Source organism: Malaclemys terrapin, chromosome 7 (genome assembly GCF_027887155.1).
Source record: "Malaclemys terrapin pileata isolate rMalTer1 chromosome 7, rMalTer1.hap1, whole genome shotgun sequence".
Taxonomy (NCBI): domain Eukaryota; kingdom Metazoa; phylum Chordata; order Testudines; family Emydidae; genus Malaclemys; species Malaclemys terrapin.
In genome coordinates, this window is record NC_071511.1 from 25,046,607 (window position 1) to 25,061,783 (window position 15,177).

At 39.1% G+C, this 15,177-nt stretch overlaps 1 protein-coding gene across 3 annotated transcripts in view; it reads right to left on the reverse strand.

Moving 5' to 3' along the window:
- APPL1 (adaptor protein, phosphotyrosine interacting with PH domain and leucine zipper 1) overlaps nt 1-12,351 on the reverse strand; it is a 48,110-nt gene extending 35,759 nt beyond the window's left edge. For 2 of the 3 annotated variants that reach the window (XM_054035071.1, XM_054035070.1), the window contains exons 1-4: nt 12,240-12,351; nt 5,513-5,611; nt 4,482-4,541; nt 208-279 (exon numbers count right to left, since the gene is read on the reverse strand). In XM_054035071.1, the coding sequence (XP_053891046.1) occupies nt 208-279; nt 4,482-4,541; nt 5,513-5,611; nt 12,240-12,293 (285 nt within the window). In that variant the 5' untranslated portion in view covers nt 12,294-12,351. Of the gene's footprint in view, nt 1-207; nt 280-4,481; nt 4,542-5,512; nt 5,612-10,474; nt 10,575-12,239 lie in introns of those variants that run through there. The other variant, XM_054035072.1, reaches the window with a different exon arrangement.
- Between the last annotated feature and the right edge of the window lie 2,826 nt (nt 12,352-15,177).

Consider the following 15,177-nt stretch of genomic DNA (forward strand, 5'->3'; position numbering starts at 1 on the left):
AATCTTACTTCACTAAACTGATTCTTTATCTTCAGGACACACAATTTTATACTGTGTCAAGGGTAAGTAATTAAAGTGTTACCATCATTAATAAATAAAAGCTACTTCTGAATGCTCATCCTAAAGAAAGCCAAGAATGACAGTCAGTTGAGAAGTCTATAGATGACTAACAAAGGTTAAAGGTAAGCCAAAACATTCAACACTTGCCTCATCTATCACTTTTGCAAACTGTTGTAGGGTAGAGCTCATAACTTCATCATCGCCCCCTAATGGAAAACGCTATAAAAATAAAAAAGAAAATGTTGACACATCCTTGTGGATGACAGAAGAAAGCTGTAACCTAACAACATACTGGTTGTCTAATTATTTTGAAAGGAAAAATATAGGAACTTAAAATACCAGTGTTTAGAGTCAGTAACTGTAATTACCTCGTAGGACATTTTGCAGAATAGCTTATTACTTTCATGTTAACAAAGAATATTTATGACAACTACATACATAGTTACCTCTTTTAAAAATCCATAGATTAGTTCTAGTATTGGGAAAAATTCAAGCTTGACTTCTCTGGAGAATGACATTATTATTTCAGTTTTGTCAACTCTCTCAATGTTAGATTTGGTGTTTTCCTTAACCCCCCCCCGATCTCTGTCATGTGATTTAAAAAAAAAAAAACCTTAAGTAAAGCAAACTTATAGCCTTCATGATTATGGAGAGAAGCTTGAAAGTAGGATCCTAAAGGTTCAAAATCCAGAATGCAAATAAAAAAATCCCAAATTTATGGTTGAAAGTGTTATACTTTAAACTAATGTTTTTTTGTAGGGTGATACTCTCCCTCCACATTTTTGAATGCATGAGGTTGGCAATACTGTTTTCCACCCTTTATCTTTTCTTAAAAAATGCATGTGAATCCTCAAGTTTTTAATGTTAATTTTGTTTTAGGTTGTTTTGTGGTGCATTTTAAGCATTTCTCTTCTTCACAGTGGTGTCAGCAATTTTCTAAAGTATTAGAAAGTGTAAGAACAACAAACCTAGCCTTCCATCGAAATGGAAAAGTAAACCAAAAGATAAAATACAGGGCTCAATGCTGTTGAATTCTGATACTTAATTCATAGCAATTATATATAAAAACACAATGAGTTTTGCCTCAGTAAGGACTGCAAGACTGAGAGACTTATACCTTATATCCATTGAAAGACCATCAAAGCTGTAACTAAAAACTTAATTGAAATGAGGAAATCACATACTGGCAGGATCTAGCAAGTCAGAACCAAGCAACTCATGCTCCTATGAATCTTGTCATGGTAATTACAGTAAATATAAATTCCATGCCAGCAAATTTTGATATGCTCAATAATCTGCCTGGCATAATTTGTAATTAACATTGTTTAATTACATGCTTTATCAGATAAGTATCTAAAATGTGTACCAAATTTTCCCATTTTATTAATTGTAGCATATCTGCTCAGTGTTTTGCATCAAATATAAAATCTAAAACAAAATCTCTATCAAAAAGCCTGCTATCTTAAAAGTTGCTTTTCCTAAATAAAACCTGAAAATAATACAGTAGTGACATGAGGACATAATAACTTTGAATATTAGCTATATTGAGATACATTTTAGAGATGGCATGGGAATGTTTAAGAGCCGAGCGCTACGGGCTTTGGGCAGCCCCCATACCTCCGGACCCTGCGCCGCCGGAGCCCGGGAGGGGAAGTGCCCGGCCGGGGGCGCAGGGTCCGGAGGCATGGGGGGGTGCCCGAAGCCGGTAGCGCTCGGGCAGCCCAGCTCTTAAACAGAGCCGAAGAGTCAGGGGAGGAGCAGAGCCTCCAGCCGCGGCGGCTTGAAAGTCTCTCTCACCAACAGAAACTGGCCCCATAAGATATTTTACCTCATCCACCTTGTCTCCCTGATTTTTAAGGACTGCCTTGAGAGTTTTGATTTTCAAACAAAGTTGTTAGCGATAAGAAAGCAAAATAACCAAAATTCACTACATTTCTAATTAGCAAAATTTTTATCATTCCAAATTTGTTGGCTTTTAAATGGTAATATTGAAAAAAATTCCACACCCATTATTACAGCTACTTTAAAAAATAAATTAAAATAGGACTTAAAGATAATTAAAATTGCAGTAAGAAATTACACATGGACATTGTTAGTAGCATTCATATTTATGGACTTTAAAATGTGGACTTGAAATGTAAAATTCCACAGTTAAGTCTCTTAAGAAGAAAAACAAGCTAATGTAAATTAACATTGCAAACAAAAACACGCTACAAGTGTCACATTTTCAAAAGACTAAATCTGTATAATCAATAGTAATACTTGTCATGACTTATACTATTATTACAGAACAGTAGTGGGAGACCATAAGAACCTTCATACTGCCTCAGACAAAACTCCCTTTAGCCCAGTATCCTGTCTTCTGACAGCAGCCAATGCCAGGTGCACCAGAGAGAATGAACAGAACAGGCAATCATCAAGTGATCCATTCCCTGCCACCCACACCCAGACTCTGGCAATCAGAGGCTAGGGCCACCATCCCTGCCCATCTTGGCTAATAGCCACTGATGGACCTATCCACCATGAATTTATGTAGCTCTTTTTTGAACCCTGTTATAGTCTTGGCCTTCACAATATCCTCTGGCAAAGAGTTCCACAGGTTGACTGTGCATTGTGTGAAGAAATACTTCCTTTTGTTTTAAACCTGCTGTCTATTAATTTAACGTGGTGACCCCTAGTTCTTGTGTTATGAGAAGGAGTAAATAATACTTTCTTCACACATGTCATTTTATAGATCTCAGTCATATCCCCTTTAGTCGTCTCTTTTCCAAGCTGAAAAGTCTCAGTCTTATTAATCTCTCCTCATATGGAAGCTGTCCCATACCCCTAATCATTTTTGTTGCCCTTTTCTGAACTTTTTCCAATTCTAATATATCTTTTTTGAGATGGGGCAACCACATCTGCACACAGTATTCAAGATGTGAGCATACCATGGATTTATATAGAGGCAATATGATATTTTCTGTCTTATCTATCCCTTTCTTAATGATTCCCAACAGTCTGTAACAGCTAGGGACTAGATTAAATATTATAACTGACTTGACAAGAACAAGCTGTGAAAGTTATGATGTTGGCTCCATCCAGGGGAAGGTTTGAAACTAAAATTCCCAGCTTCACACCAGTAAATTATGCAACAACTTGGAATCTCAACAGGGGGTGAGGAAAAAATGGAGAAAAAAAGAACTACGTTCATATAAATGATCTTCCCACAGAAGATGGAAGGAGAGAGTATAAGGCTGACTATTTCTGATTTACAAGACTATGACAGGATGTATAAACCCCTCACTGGACAGGAGGGGGTTAAGGAGCAACTCTGAGCTAAGGAAACCCCGGCTCTCCACCCCTGTAGAGTATGCTTGGTTTGGAGGCGGGGTTTAAAAGGCAGCCAGAGGCTGTTGGGCCAGAGGGAAAGGTGTGCCCTGAGAGCTCCAGGGAGAGACATGAGCTGTGCCGACACCAAGCCTGGGAACTGGAGAACCACAGCACCTGGAGACTGACCAGGGCTTGAAGCTCAGAAGGTGGTGCTCTTCAGGAATAGATAGTGGCTGGCTGGGATGCACAGGGAGATAGTTTCCCTGGGTCACTTCCTGACTTAATACTGATGCAAGGCACCACCAGGTGAGTGAAGCCAAACCAGCCTGCCAAGGCCCTGGGTTGGAAACTGGTGGAGTAGGAAGGCCTAGACTCCAGTAGCCTGCCCTACCCCATGAGCTGCAGCCCTTAGGTAGGGTGGCTGCCCACAGAGACATTCAAAAACAACAAATTGCACTCCAGAGCCCTCTATTTCCTCACATTTCCCTTAATGGTACTACTGCGTGTGTGAAATATCACTCTTTGTTCAGTGGGGAAGAAAATTATGGGCTTCAGAATTTATAAAAACTGCTAATTTGGGGGTGGGGATTTCTCCTCCCAATCACTGGAGATTTTTGTGGCTGGGTACAGGCTCCATTCCTCCTCATTGGGTTGCTGGGGAATGGTACATCTTCAGGCCACACAATCTCTTCTTATGACTACTTGAATTAGAGCTGTCATCTAGCAAGTGCTCTCTGCTTTTGGGCTCCTGTCCCTTTAAAATGTCTCTAGATGACTGATGGACAGCCAAAGAGTTCCTTTTCTTAATATTATTCATGTTGGTGGACCTGAGCTGAGCCTAAAGACTCTGCCCCGAGAAAAAGTCACAACAAGTCTAGTTTGGCATTCTGCAGGTTCTATGGATCTTCAACACAGAATAGGAAGCAACCCCTGTAGCTGGTGAATTTCTTGTGAACCAGCAGCTGCAATGGCTTATTTTGTCTGGATCAGACCTGTGGAGTTTTGCACTTTGCTGTGTGGGAAGAAAAAAATTGTACTTTTTTTTTTTTTTAAATGTACAAAAGCATTTATTCTGAACTATTTCAAAGGGAAACTGATGTATACTGTACCTGCTTCTCATACTCTTTTAGAAGTTTTGAAGTTAGATGGGTTGCTGCACTTAATTCATTCTGGTTTAAAAAAAAGGGAAACAGTTTAATCCTTTTTTTTCAATCCAATCAATATATACTCTAAGCATTACATTTATGAAGAGGAAACATAGGAATACAGAACAAAAGGTTAAAATGGAAATCATCTCAAAATACATATAGCCAGATTTTCAGAGAAGTTGAGACCCACAACTCCCACTGAAATTAATGGGAGTGGTGGGTGCTGAGTATTTCTGAAAGTCAAGGCAACAGTACATATCATGCACACTGTAGAGTTATCAGACCCATAAAAATTGGACTTGCTTTCAAATTTTCAATTGTCTTGCAATTTGCAGACAACAAAATATTTAGTTCACATCAGCCATCTTAGTTACTGAGTATTAACTACATGTGGGGATAAAAATTGTTAGAACAAACCATTCCATTAACTGGTTACAAACTTCTTAAAATAACTGTAGACAGAGACTAAGGAAAGATCTGCACAAGCAGTTTCATACACCTGAACAGCAGAAAGTGCAGAAATAAACAACAACAAAAGGAAGGTAACAAAATGAAGCAACATGCAAGTAACAAACAAGTGGGTCATGAAAAGAACCACCACCACCACCACCATATTCAAGTCAAGATAAAACAAAATAAGGCAAAATACAAGCTACAGGAACTAAAGTTAACAAAATTAAGTGAATACAAGAAGAAACTGTCCAAATGTATTTAGAAACTAATATTACAGCCACAATGGCAATTGTTCAGAAAAAAAATCATTTAGACATCTAAAGGTGTGTTAAGTGCAAAGAGAACACAACTCTTCCACCGGACAAATCTTGTTTCAAAACCCAGCAGGCCTTGGCAAACATGGCATTTTCCAGTTTTCATCTCTAATTTTTAACCTATAGTTTAAAAAAAATACAGTTTACCCATGTTCAAATAAATTAGTTAAAAGGTGTTTTTTTATAAACTTTCTAAATGCATACAGGGAACAGCTATAATTTTACCTGTGCATCATAAATTCGACGCATGGCTTGATACAACTGGTGGATGTAACTGGAAATTGCTGCAGCATCTTCTTCAAATACACCCAGCAAAGAACGTGTCTGTCAAAAATAGACCACACAATGAATTTGTATTACTCTTTTAAAAATCAATTTAGCAAAGAATCTCATGGTATTTCAAAGACATTAAATATGATTTATTTAATGAATCAGACACTAAAACAAATTTCCTTTTCCAAGTGACAGCAGAAAGACCTCAAAACTAGTAAAAATAGGGTTTAAGAAAACATGTTTCTTCATAATTTAGAGGCTCATTTTTCTAAAGTTTACAAACATTTCAAATTCCTGTGAGTGTCTTTATATGTTTCTCACTTGATAGAAGTAGATATGTCAGAGTGAGCAGCCCCCTTTAAGTGAACTGGGCTCAGTCTCTCATGTGCCTGGTTAGCCCATCTCCCAGATGACAGGACTGAGAATCTAGAGCAGGGGTAGGCAACCTATGGCACGCGTGCTGAAGGCGGCACACAAGCTGATTTTCAGTGGCACTCACACTGTCCTGGCCTCTGATCTGGCGGGCTCTGCATTTTAGTTTAATTTTAAATGAAGCTTCTTAAACATTTTAAAAACCTTATTTACTTTACATACAACAATAGTTAGTTATATATTATAGACTTATAGAAAGAGACCTTCTAAAAACGTTAAAATGTATTACTAGCACGCAAAACCTTAAATTAGAGTGAAAAAAATGAAGACTCAGCACACCACTTCTGAAAGGTTGCCAACCCCTGATCTAGAATCAGGTGACAGTCATGTGAGGTGCAGGGTCACAGAATATAAGAACTCTATCAGGAAGAATTTGGGGGCAGGCTCTAGAGAATCTAGAGCCAAGAGAGAGAGACAATGGGTTGGGCTCTCCACAGCAGGCTCAAGATGTGGGATAAGCCTGGGGACAGGCCAATGAAAAAAGAAACTAAAGGGAGAGGAGTAGACTCTAGGTAGAAAGTGGTCTAGGGAAGTGAAACAAGCATTCTATGAAGTGACAATGGATTGGAGCTGTGGCCAGTCATTGCTTGCTAAGGGATCCCTAGACCAAAACCCCAAGTAGAGAGAGAACCTGAACGCACCACCTGGAGAAGATGGTGCATACGTGCCCTAAACTTTTCAGTAGCATTACCACCAGAATGGACAGCCCGACTATCTTGCCAGAAAGGGAGACGATCTATTGCACCAGAGAATCTGGTCAGAGGCAGCAAGAAGGCATGGTGAGCCTGGACTGGGGTAGTGAAGAAGAGCTGTTTTTGTTGATCCCTGAGAGGGGAAGGACTCTCAGGTGTGGCTGGAGAGCTAAACTCTGATAGACACCAAATCACTGGGCTGCCAAAAGGAAAACTGTGAAAGACCATGTCTCCATATCTGGGAAGGTATGCCATATTAAAATCCCATTATGCCTATGTATATTAAGCTTTGCTACATCTTTTTCTAAAAGAATTTTAAAATAAATACATCTGACGGGCACCAAAAGCATGTAACCATAATCAAAATAAACAGGCTTATCATAAACAGCTGAAAGATACACCTATAGCAAATGCTTAAATTACAAGAGAATGAATGAGACAGCTGGTAACTTGTTTGCACTGGAGTGGCAATGAATTTCCTCCAGCAAAAGGCAGATAGTGGTATGTCCACTAGCTTCAGGCCTATTTATTCCAGTAGGCCAAAATCCCACATGGGGGAAGAGCAAATAACTCAGTTTGTTGTGACTCCATCTGGGGCTGTATCAGACCTTCTTCACAGAGGTAAGACGACTTTACAATAAGGTGCTTTCAAATGCCTAGACATTGCAATACACAAGCAATGCCTTACATATTTTAGCCACCCCTTGATTTTACCAGCAGTGGCTGCACAAAGTTACTATAGCTTGCAGATAGTCTTCAGCTAAAATCCAACTGAATTTCAGCAATCTTCTTAATTACTGATGAAAGTTTAAGTTTTGGAGTATAATTTTGTTGCATCTTAAAGGGCAACTACACAGCTGAATAATCTTTATACACAGAATACTTTCTGGAATATCTCCTTAGACAGGAAACATTTGTGAAGCTCGCTTAAATTGAGGGCTAACAAACAAACCTCAGCAACAATGCTTTCTTGCAAAGCAGAGGTTTTTTTCCCCATGTTTCTCCTTATCAGACTTTTGCTAACAAGACAATTCAGTGACACTTGAGAAGATAAGTAAAATGCCCTATTTACACAAACATTCTTGAACCTAGCAGTGAACTACTTATATTTCTATTACATAATCCAAAAACCTACATTCCAGAAATGGTGTAACTACTTTAATATAATCTAGTTTATAATACAGAACCGGGAACTCTCTAATTCTACAGTGGAATAAATTATCCTAAAATGTATTATGGAGATGTGCAAAGAAAGTACAGTATGTATCTTTGTTCCACAAATGCTAAGTCAGATACACAAATCCTTTAATAAAAACATACCCCAAATGAGTAAGTAATAAGGAAAAAGCTTCCACATCATTCTTTTATTTAACCTGAAACATCCACTTGGTTGTCTGCATAGTACAACTACAAGCCTGATTAGAGGAGCATCATTCATAGCGTGCAACTTTTTTCATAATTCATCTTGTTTCTAAATTCTAGAATGAGGAGAGGATGTGCAAAATCTGAAATTATGAAGTTAACCTGCTGTATCCTGACAGCCTTATACTTATGAAACTTTTAATGTTTTCTAATGGAGACAGAGGGGAAAACATAAGATAGAACCCTAAGTGCAGAATGGCAGACTCAATACCCTCAAAACAGATTAACAGCAGCAGTAGCTGACAGTTTCAAAAGGAAAGAGAATGGGGGGGGGGGGGGAAGAAGAGGCAGAATTTACCATTTTGAAATAAAATAATCTACCTAAATTTAGTGGTATTTCCTATTAACGTGAAGACTTATTGCAATCAAACTCTGTGGTGCAGAATTCAAATATTCAAGAAAGTGAAAATATATGCAGCAACTAAGTTGCACTGAAGTATGTTTATTTAAAGTTAAACATTATTACATTCATTAATTGGATTTCTATTTGTGCTGTGTTTATTACCCTGAACAAATCCACTCAGCAACAGAGTATGATAAAACATAGGCCTGTTGCTTAGAAGTTTAAAAAGCTGAAGCTCAGTTACTTTGGGTATGGAGCTTGGCTTAAACTCAAGCTTCCAGAAAAAAATCTAATTGGTTTTGTATGCTCTTTGGGACAGAAACCCTGTCTTCCTGTATATGTAGAATGTGCTTACCACATTGCAGAAGCTACCGGAATACAGTAAACAGTAATCAACCTTATCTGGTGTCAAAAAAAACCCACTGTGTCTAGTGAGAGTGATTTACAGGATGCTAGATTTTTTTTTTTTTTAAGTATCATTGTACATGTCTTAAAATACTACTGCTAATGTAGAAGTCCTTTTGTAGTCTATCACCACAGTTTTTGGCTATCCTATAGCACAACAGATTTCAAAGGCAGTTCTTCAATTTGTGCAGGATCTTGCAGTAATGAACTAATGAATATGACTAATTGAACTTTAAATATTACATGTAGCACAGTTTGCTAAACTGCATAAAGAATTGATTGTGCTTTTTGATAATCTTATCTCTATCTTCCTTTTAAGATAGTCTAAAGAACACCAAGTGTTTAAAGTTTGACATTCCAGAGGCAAAAGGTAGCTTTTTCCTCATTAAAAAACACTGATAGCTTTAAGACTTAATAGAATTTGCAGTACTACAAGCTAAAGTTAGGGCAAACAAATCTTATGCTTCAGATTGTAAACTGCGCTCACATATGGCTCAGGAAGGAATTTCCCTGCCTAACTCCAGCACTGCACAACTGTCTAGGTCAGTAGTTCTCAACCTCTTCAATATCATGACCTATGTTACACCAGAAAAGTTTCAGGATCCACCTAGTCATAAAGAAATGGAGTGGTCATGACATTCTGCTTGAGAAATCATTATACTTTGTGTCTTACTCCCTCTCCCTCTGAAGAATGAGATACCAAATGCTACAGTATGATCCAGTAAAACAAACTATTCCACTTTGTGGCCTTGAACTGCTATCTACTTCTGAAATAATGGAACCAGATTGTAAAATGAGACCGTAGTTGTTTTTATTTACTTAGCGATGGTCAGAAGTAGGATTCAGGACAGAGTATGGAAGAATGTAAGGAATAAAATTACTTGATCTCTAACATGTTTTGCTTCAGCCAGCATTTTCTACCCAAAGTAATTGTTTTAAGTAGACACAACTTTACCCTTAAAAATAAAAAAATTAAGACCTCTGCCTTATGAAAGCGTGTAGGCAAATCTAGCAGGTAAAAAGTGCAGGCTCAATAGTGAGTAATGATCTCTAACTCAAAATAGACTAGACTAGCTAAAGCTTGCCACAAAATCTCCACTGAAGGACTTTCTAGATGATCAACATGTCTGAAAGACTGTAAAGGGATTAAACAAATTAACTGTATTTTGAATTGGTGTCTATAAATTAACAAGCCATCCTTACATACAGTGAGTATTTCCAACAGCAACTTTCTTTCCTTAAGATTAGTGAAAAAGTATATTTAACAGAAGGGGGCAAAAACGGTTTACTCTGGATGCTAAATTATCTTGCATTTGATATCTTGAGTAAAGAATCTCTGGCTCTGAATAGTCTGTGTGGAGAGCAGAGATTCATTTGTTAAAATCAGTTTAAAAAAAACTGGGATATGAAAGAAAAGACTTCACAGTGAAAGAACAGGTCAATGTTAGTTCTTTTTAGGATCAGAAGTAGTAAGCTTTTGAAGGGTTAGTCTTTCAGAGAAGACAAACCTCAGAGCTTGAACACTTGGGGTCATTAAACAACATGTGGAGCTTTTCACATAAGCAGTGGCTTAAGCCCTGGCTTCCTGGACAAATCCCAAATGGATTATATTTTGCCTACCTGAATTCCTCTACAATTTCAAGTGAATAAGGTATTTTTCTTTTGATCCTAAAATATTCAGCAGTCGTATACTTGATTAAACAACTGTTGCCTTTCAGTCCAGAGATAGCTATATTTCAATGGTGGGTGAATTGATCCTAATAGATTCTGGAAAATATTAGAACATTTTTGTATCTTTGAATAGAAAGCAGTATATAAAGTAGTAAAAATTGTAATAATTCATTTGAATAATTACTATCATGCATACCATTCTAAAAATATTTGAAGTACTTTTAAATGTAAGTTCAGAGTTATTTTAGTATTTAGAATATTAAACACAGTATTGTTCTTGGAGTTTATTTTTCCTTCCACAGCTCCTATGAGTAACAACATATTTTAAAACTTAAGTGATGATCTAGTTGTCAAAGTTTCTCTGGAAACTTCTCAGCTTTCTAGCCCACTCCCTTCTTCTGCACTTACTCTTAGATCAATACTGCTAATATGTAGCAATATAGTATGATTATTTCAAAATGTAGGGTAGTCAAACCCTTTATGGTTTTTCCCTTCACATTTTAAAAGGTCCCTATAACCATTTTATTTTAGTTCAGTATTTTAAAATATTAGTCTTTTTAATAAAAATTTCCATTTTATATAAGTAGCACTACATAACTCACCACCTTGCTAAAAATCCTAAATTAAGCTCAGAAATAGCAATATGTGCACATTGTTAAATTACAACAAATCATCCTCAGTTACACTAATAAATCAAATAGTCAGTGTCAGTCAACATTGTTCTATAAGCTGACATTTGCCAGCTAATAGTGTAATAAGAGCAATGTTGACTTAGCATGAAATATTATACATTAGTGTTATATTGTTCAATGTCAAGAAGGAGATTACAAAACAGTATCTGACAGCTGGCAGCATTTATGGATATCCTGGCCTTCTTAATATCAAGCAGCAACTGATGAACCAAACAGCAACAAATGAGTGAAGAAATCAGAGTAATTAAAAAGCTGTAAGTCAATCGCATGTATTTCCAGTCTAGGCACAGCTCTCAGAAACACTTCATGAATCCAAGCAGTCTTCATAATTTTTAAAAAATAATTTTTTACAAGGTAAATTTTGGTTAAGACATAGCCACAGGATTCACATTAACAAAAACTCTTCTCAAATTGACAATGTGAAGGAGTAATATTTCAAAATAAAATGGCCTGTATTTTAAGATTAAGCTCCTAGGAACAGGAGACTCGCACATTAAGCATCACACCGCTGCAGTGCTGTTTAAGTAAGAGTAGGGCCTTTAATGTGACCGAACTAATCACTAGGCAGAGCACACCTGCAAGGTAGGGATGACGTGAGGGGGGGAAACTGACACACACAGAGTGACTTCCTCCCTGCCCCCCCAGCTCACACATTTACACAGTAGCAAAGTTGCGGGGGAAGCTCGGGGTCTATTTATGGCTTGACACTGCTGTGGCTCACAGCATCAGAGACCTCCCAGCCAGACTAGAAATACAAGCGGGGCGCTCCTGTCCCCTATGCCGGGGGTTGTTCCCCAGGCCCCTGGGAGTTCGCCCCGGACATCACAGTCTCGGCTTCCTGCCCCTTCACCGCACCCAGCCACCCAGCCTGCCTCCGAACATCCCCGCGAGCTACAGAGCCCGCGGGCCCCAACCTGGGGGTACCACCGGGCGCAGAGCCCCGGGCCCCGGCTCCAACCTGCGGCAGCCCCGTCCCCGCGCAGAACCGCAGGGCCGACCCGACTGGGCCCCGTTCCTCTCACCTGGGGACTGTCCTCCAACGTCTCCTCAATGGGGAGCTTGTCAATCCCGGGCATGGCGACGGCTGGGTCTCTACGGGCCGACGTGCCCACAAACCCTCCCGTGCACCCAACACTGAACCCCTCCCCCCCTTCGTCAGCACAGCACAGCACAGCCCCGCCCCGGAAATCCCGCCCCCTCCGCCGCCTTCTCATTGCTCAACGGAGGCGTCACTCTAATTACGGCGTGGGGGCGGGCCTAGGGGCGAGGGCGTCGAGTGACGTATGGAGCGGCCCTGGTGCTACGGCTGCTGCCCGCCCGCTCTCAGGCTGAGAGTGGCTGAGTCTGCTGCGTCCGCCTACGATCTCCCCGCCCAGCACAGGGGGCAGCAGGCCCAGTTTCGGGCGGCGTAGGCAGGCGCCTACCTCGCTCTCGTCAATCCAGCTCTGCCCTTACCCGGGGCGACTCCTTCCCGCAAGCGAGCGGCCTCGTCATCGCCCCGCGCTGTGTGCCTGCGAGTCCCCGTCTCAGGCTATAATCACACCCATAAGCAACGCGAGTGGGTTTACAGGTCCAAAAGTTGCGTCTTAGATGTTTCGGAGGGAGAGACGCGCACTGGGACTTCACTTTCCCCCTTAAAATGCCAGATGGTGGTCGTGCTTTTCTTCTGCTCAGGCATTTAGAATTTCACATGGTTTTGAACCTTTCTTAAACTGTGATAGCCGTCCTATGAGGAATTAGTTATCCCCACCCCCTTCTACACTACATCTTCTGTTTAACACGTGTTGAATACAGTGACTCCCCAGCATGGTTTGTTTGAACCAACATGTTACAATTGTGTTCAGAAGCCCTATTTGCATCCTGCGATGGAAGTTAGCCTCAAACATTTTTGAGTGTCAAAGTTGTTTGTAATAATTCCTTCTAACTCTGTTTGGACGTGGTTTTAATGCACTGTTCTGCTTCATATAGCACAACAGAATTAGAAAACCTTATTCAAACGTGCTTGTAGCTAACTGCAGTTGTTTACTAGAAGGACACATTGGCCTGTCCTGTTCCCCCCTCCCCCCTGCATCATTCCTCAAAGGCCCTTTTTATAGCTTTGTGAATAGAACATCTTGACCTTGAGTATTGTATTTGTGTGGTTCCTGTAGATGTTAAAATGGATATCTGAGTGGTATGTGATATTCATACCCTAATTGTTAAACATTTTAATTTCAATTCCATTCAAAACAGGAAACAATGAGTGTGAAATGAAATCCAGCAAGAAATATAAATTCAAACATTTGAAAGGCTAATGACAGGAAAAAAACCAGGAGATAAAATACATTTGAAATTGTAAAATAATAGTTTTTTAAAAAGAAATTATTTGGTGTCATTGGTGGGGAAAAAATGACCACAAGAACTTTTGATGGAAAACCAGTAACGTTTGAGTAAAGTGGTTATTATTATGGGGTAAGAAGAAAAGAAAGGGGACTGCTTCCCCTTCTCAAGAGAAAGAGAGACATTTGTCAGGCAAGAAAAGAAGGGTAGGAGAATTTATATTGTTAAATAAACTCCAGTGAGTGTGGTGCAAAGCTAGGTTAGAAAGTGTGATAAGTCTGTTAGTGGAGCAAATGATTAACTAATGTACAGTATTTTCATTGTGATAAAAAATTGTTTATCATTATTTATATAAGATTCCATACTCTAAAAGAATTAGATGAGATGTAGACATTAAATCATGTAGTGGTTGGGGAAGGAAACTAGAAGTAGTAACTCAGGTTCAACTGGTTTAATTCTCAGCTACTGACCCATTATGTGGCATGTCACTTAACCTCATTTTCTCTCTTTCTCTATCTGCAATATGTGACTAATCTTGCCTATCTCACAAGGATGTTGTGAGGATTAAGATTTGCAGTAACTTTCTTATGTCTGGTTCTCCAGATTAAAATTGTATGGATATGCCATACACTAATTCACAATCTATAAATGTCATGAATGGCTTTCCTTTTTTGAAATCAGTCAACTAGTGACCATTTAGTACAGCTGTCAAATCATGGGAATTTTTTTACTGGTGACAGTTTGTATATTTCATACAATGTGTAAGACTGAGGACATGTTTCCTTAGCAAAATCATAGATGGTAGCAAGTGGTATTTAGGAAGTGGAGTTTCTGTTGCTTCTCTCATCTATGCACCTCTTTAGATGGCAACAGTCATTTATTTTCTTTTAGTTGCCATGAAGTGAAAATAATACATCTTAAATTAGTGCTGAAGAGATGGAAGTGTGCTACAACAAAACCATAACAGACTTGGCATTAAAATGTAGAAATTTGATTTGGCGTGCAGAATAATCTCAACAGGCACATGAAAAAAGGGTTCAGTCCTGCTCCTGTTGAAGTTAGCAGTAAAACGCCAATTGACTTCAAGATGGGTTCTTTTTTTATTATACCCTGCAACATAAGGGGACTTAGCTGTTTGAAATGGATCCTTGAATAAAAAAATAAGATTTGTTAATCTTCTAGTAATGTTGTTTGTATTTTTGCAATTTTTAGAAGGCAATATTATGCATGTATCTTTAGAAAGTAATTTCTTGAACAAGACTAACACTGGTACCTGTGAACCCTAGATGGCAGTATTACTTTAGTTTCAGTTCTTCAAACACCAACTGAGTTCAACTGAGTCTACATTACTAGGTTAGGTCGAAATTACCCGCATTAGGACGATTTTATAATGAATGCATCTACACAACCAACCCCATTCTGCTGACCTAAAGGGTTCTTAAAATCGACTGCTGTACTCCTCCCTGATGAGGGGAATAGCGCTGAAATTGACCTTTTTAGGTCAAATTTGGGGTAGTGTAGACGCAGTGCTGTGCAGTTCAATGGTATTGGCCTCCAGGAGCTATCCCAGAGTGCTCCAATGTGACCGCTCTGGACAGCACTTTCAACTCCGATGCACTAGCCAGGTACACAGGAAAAGCA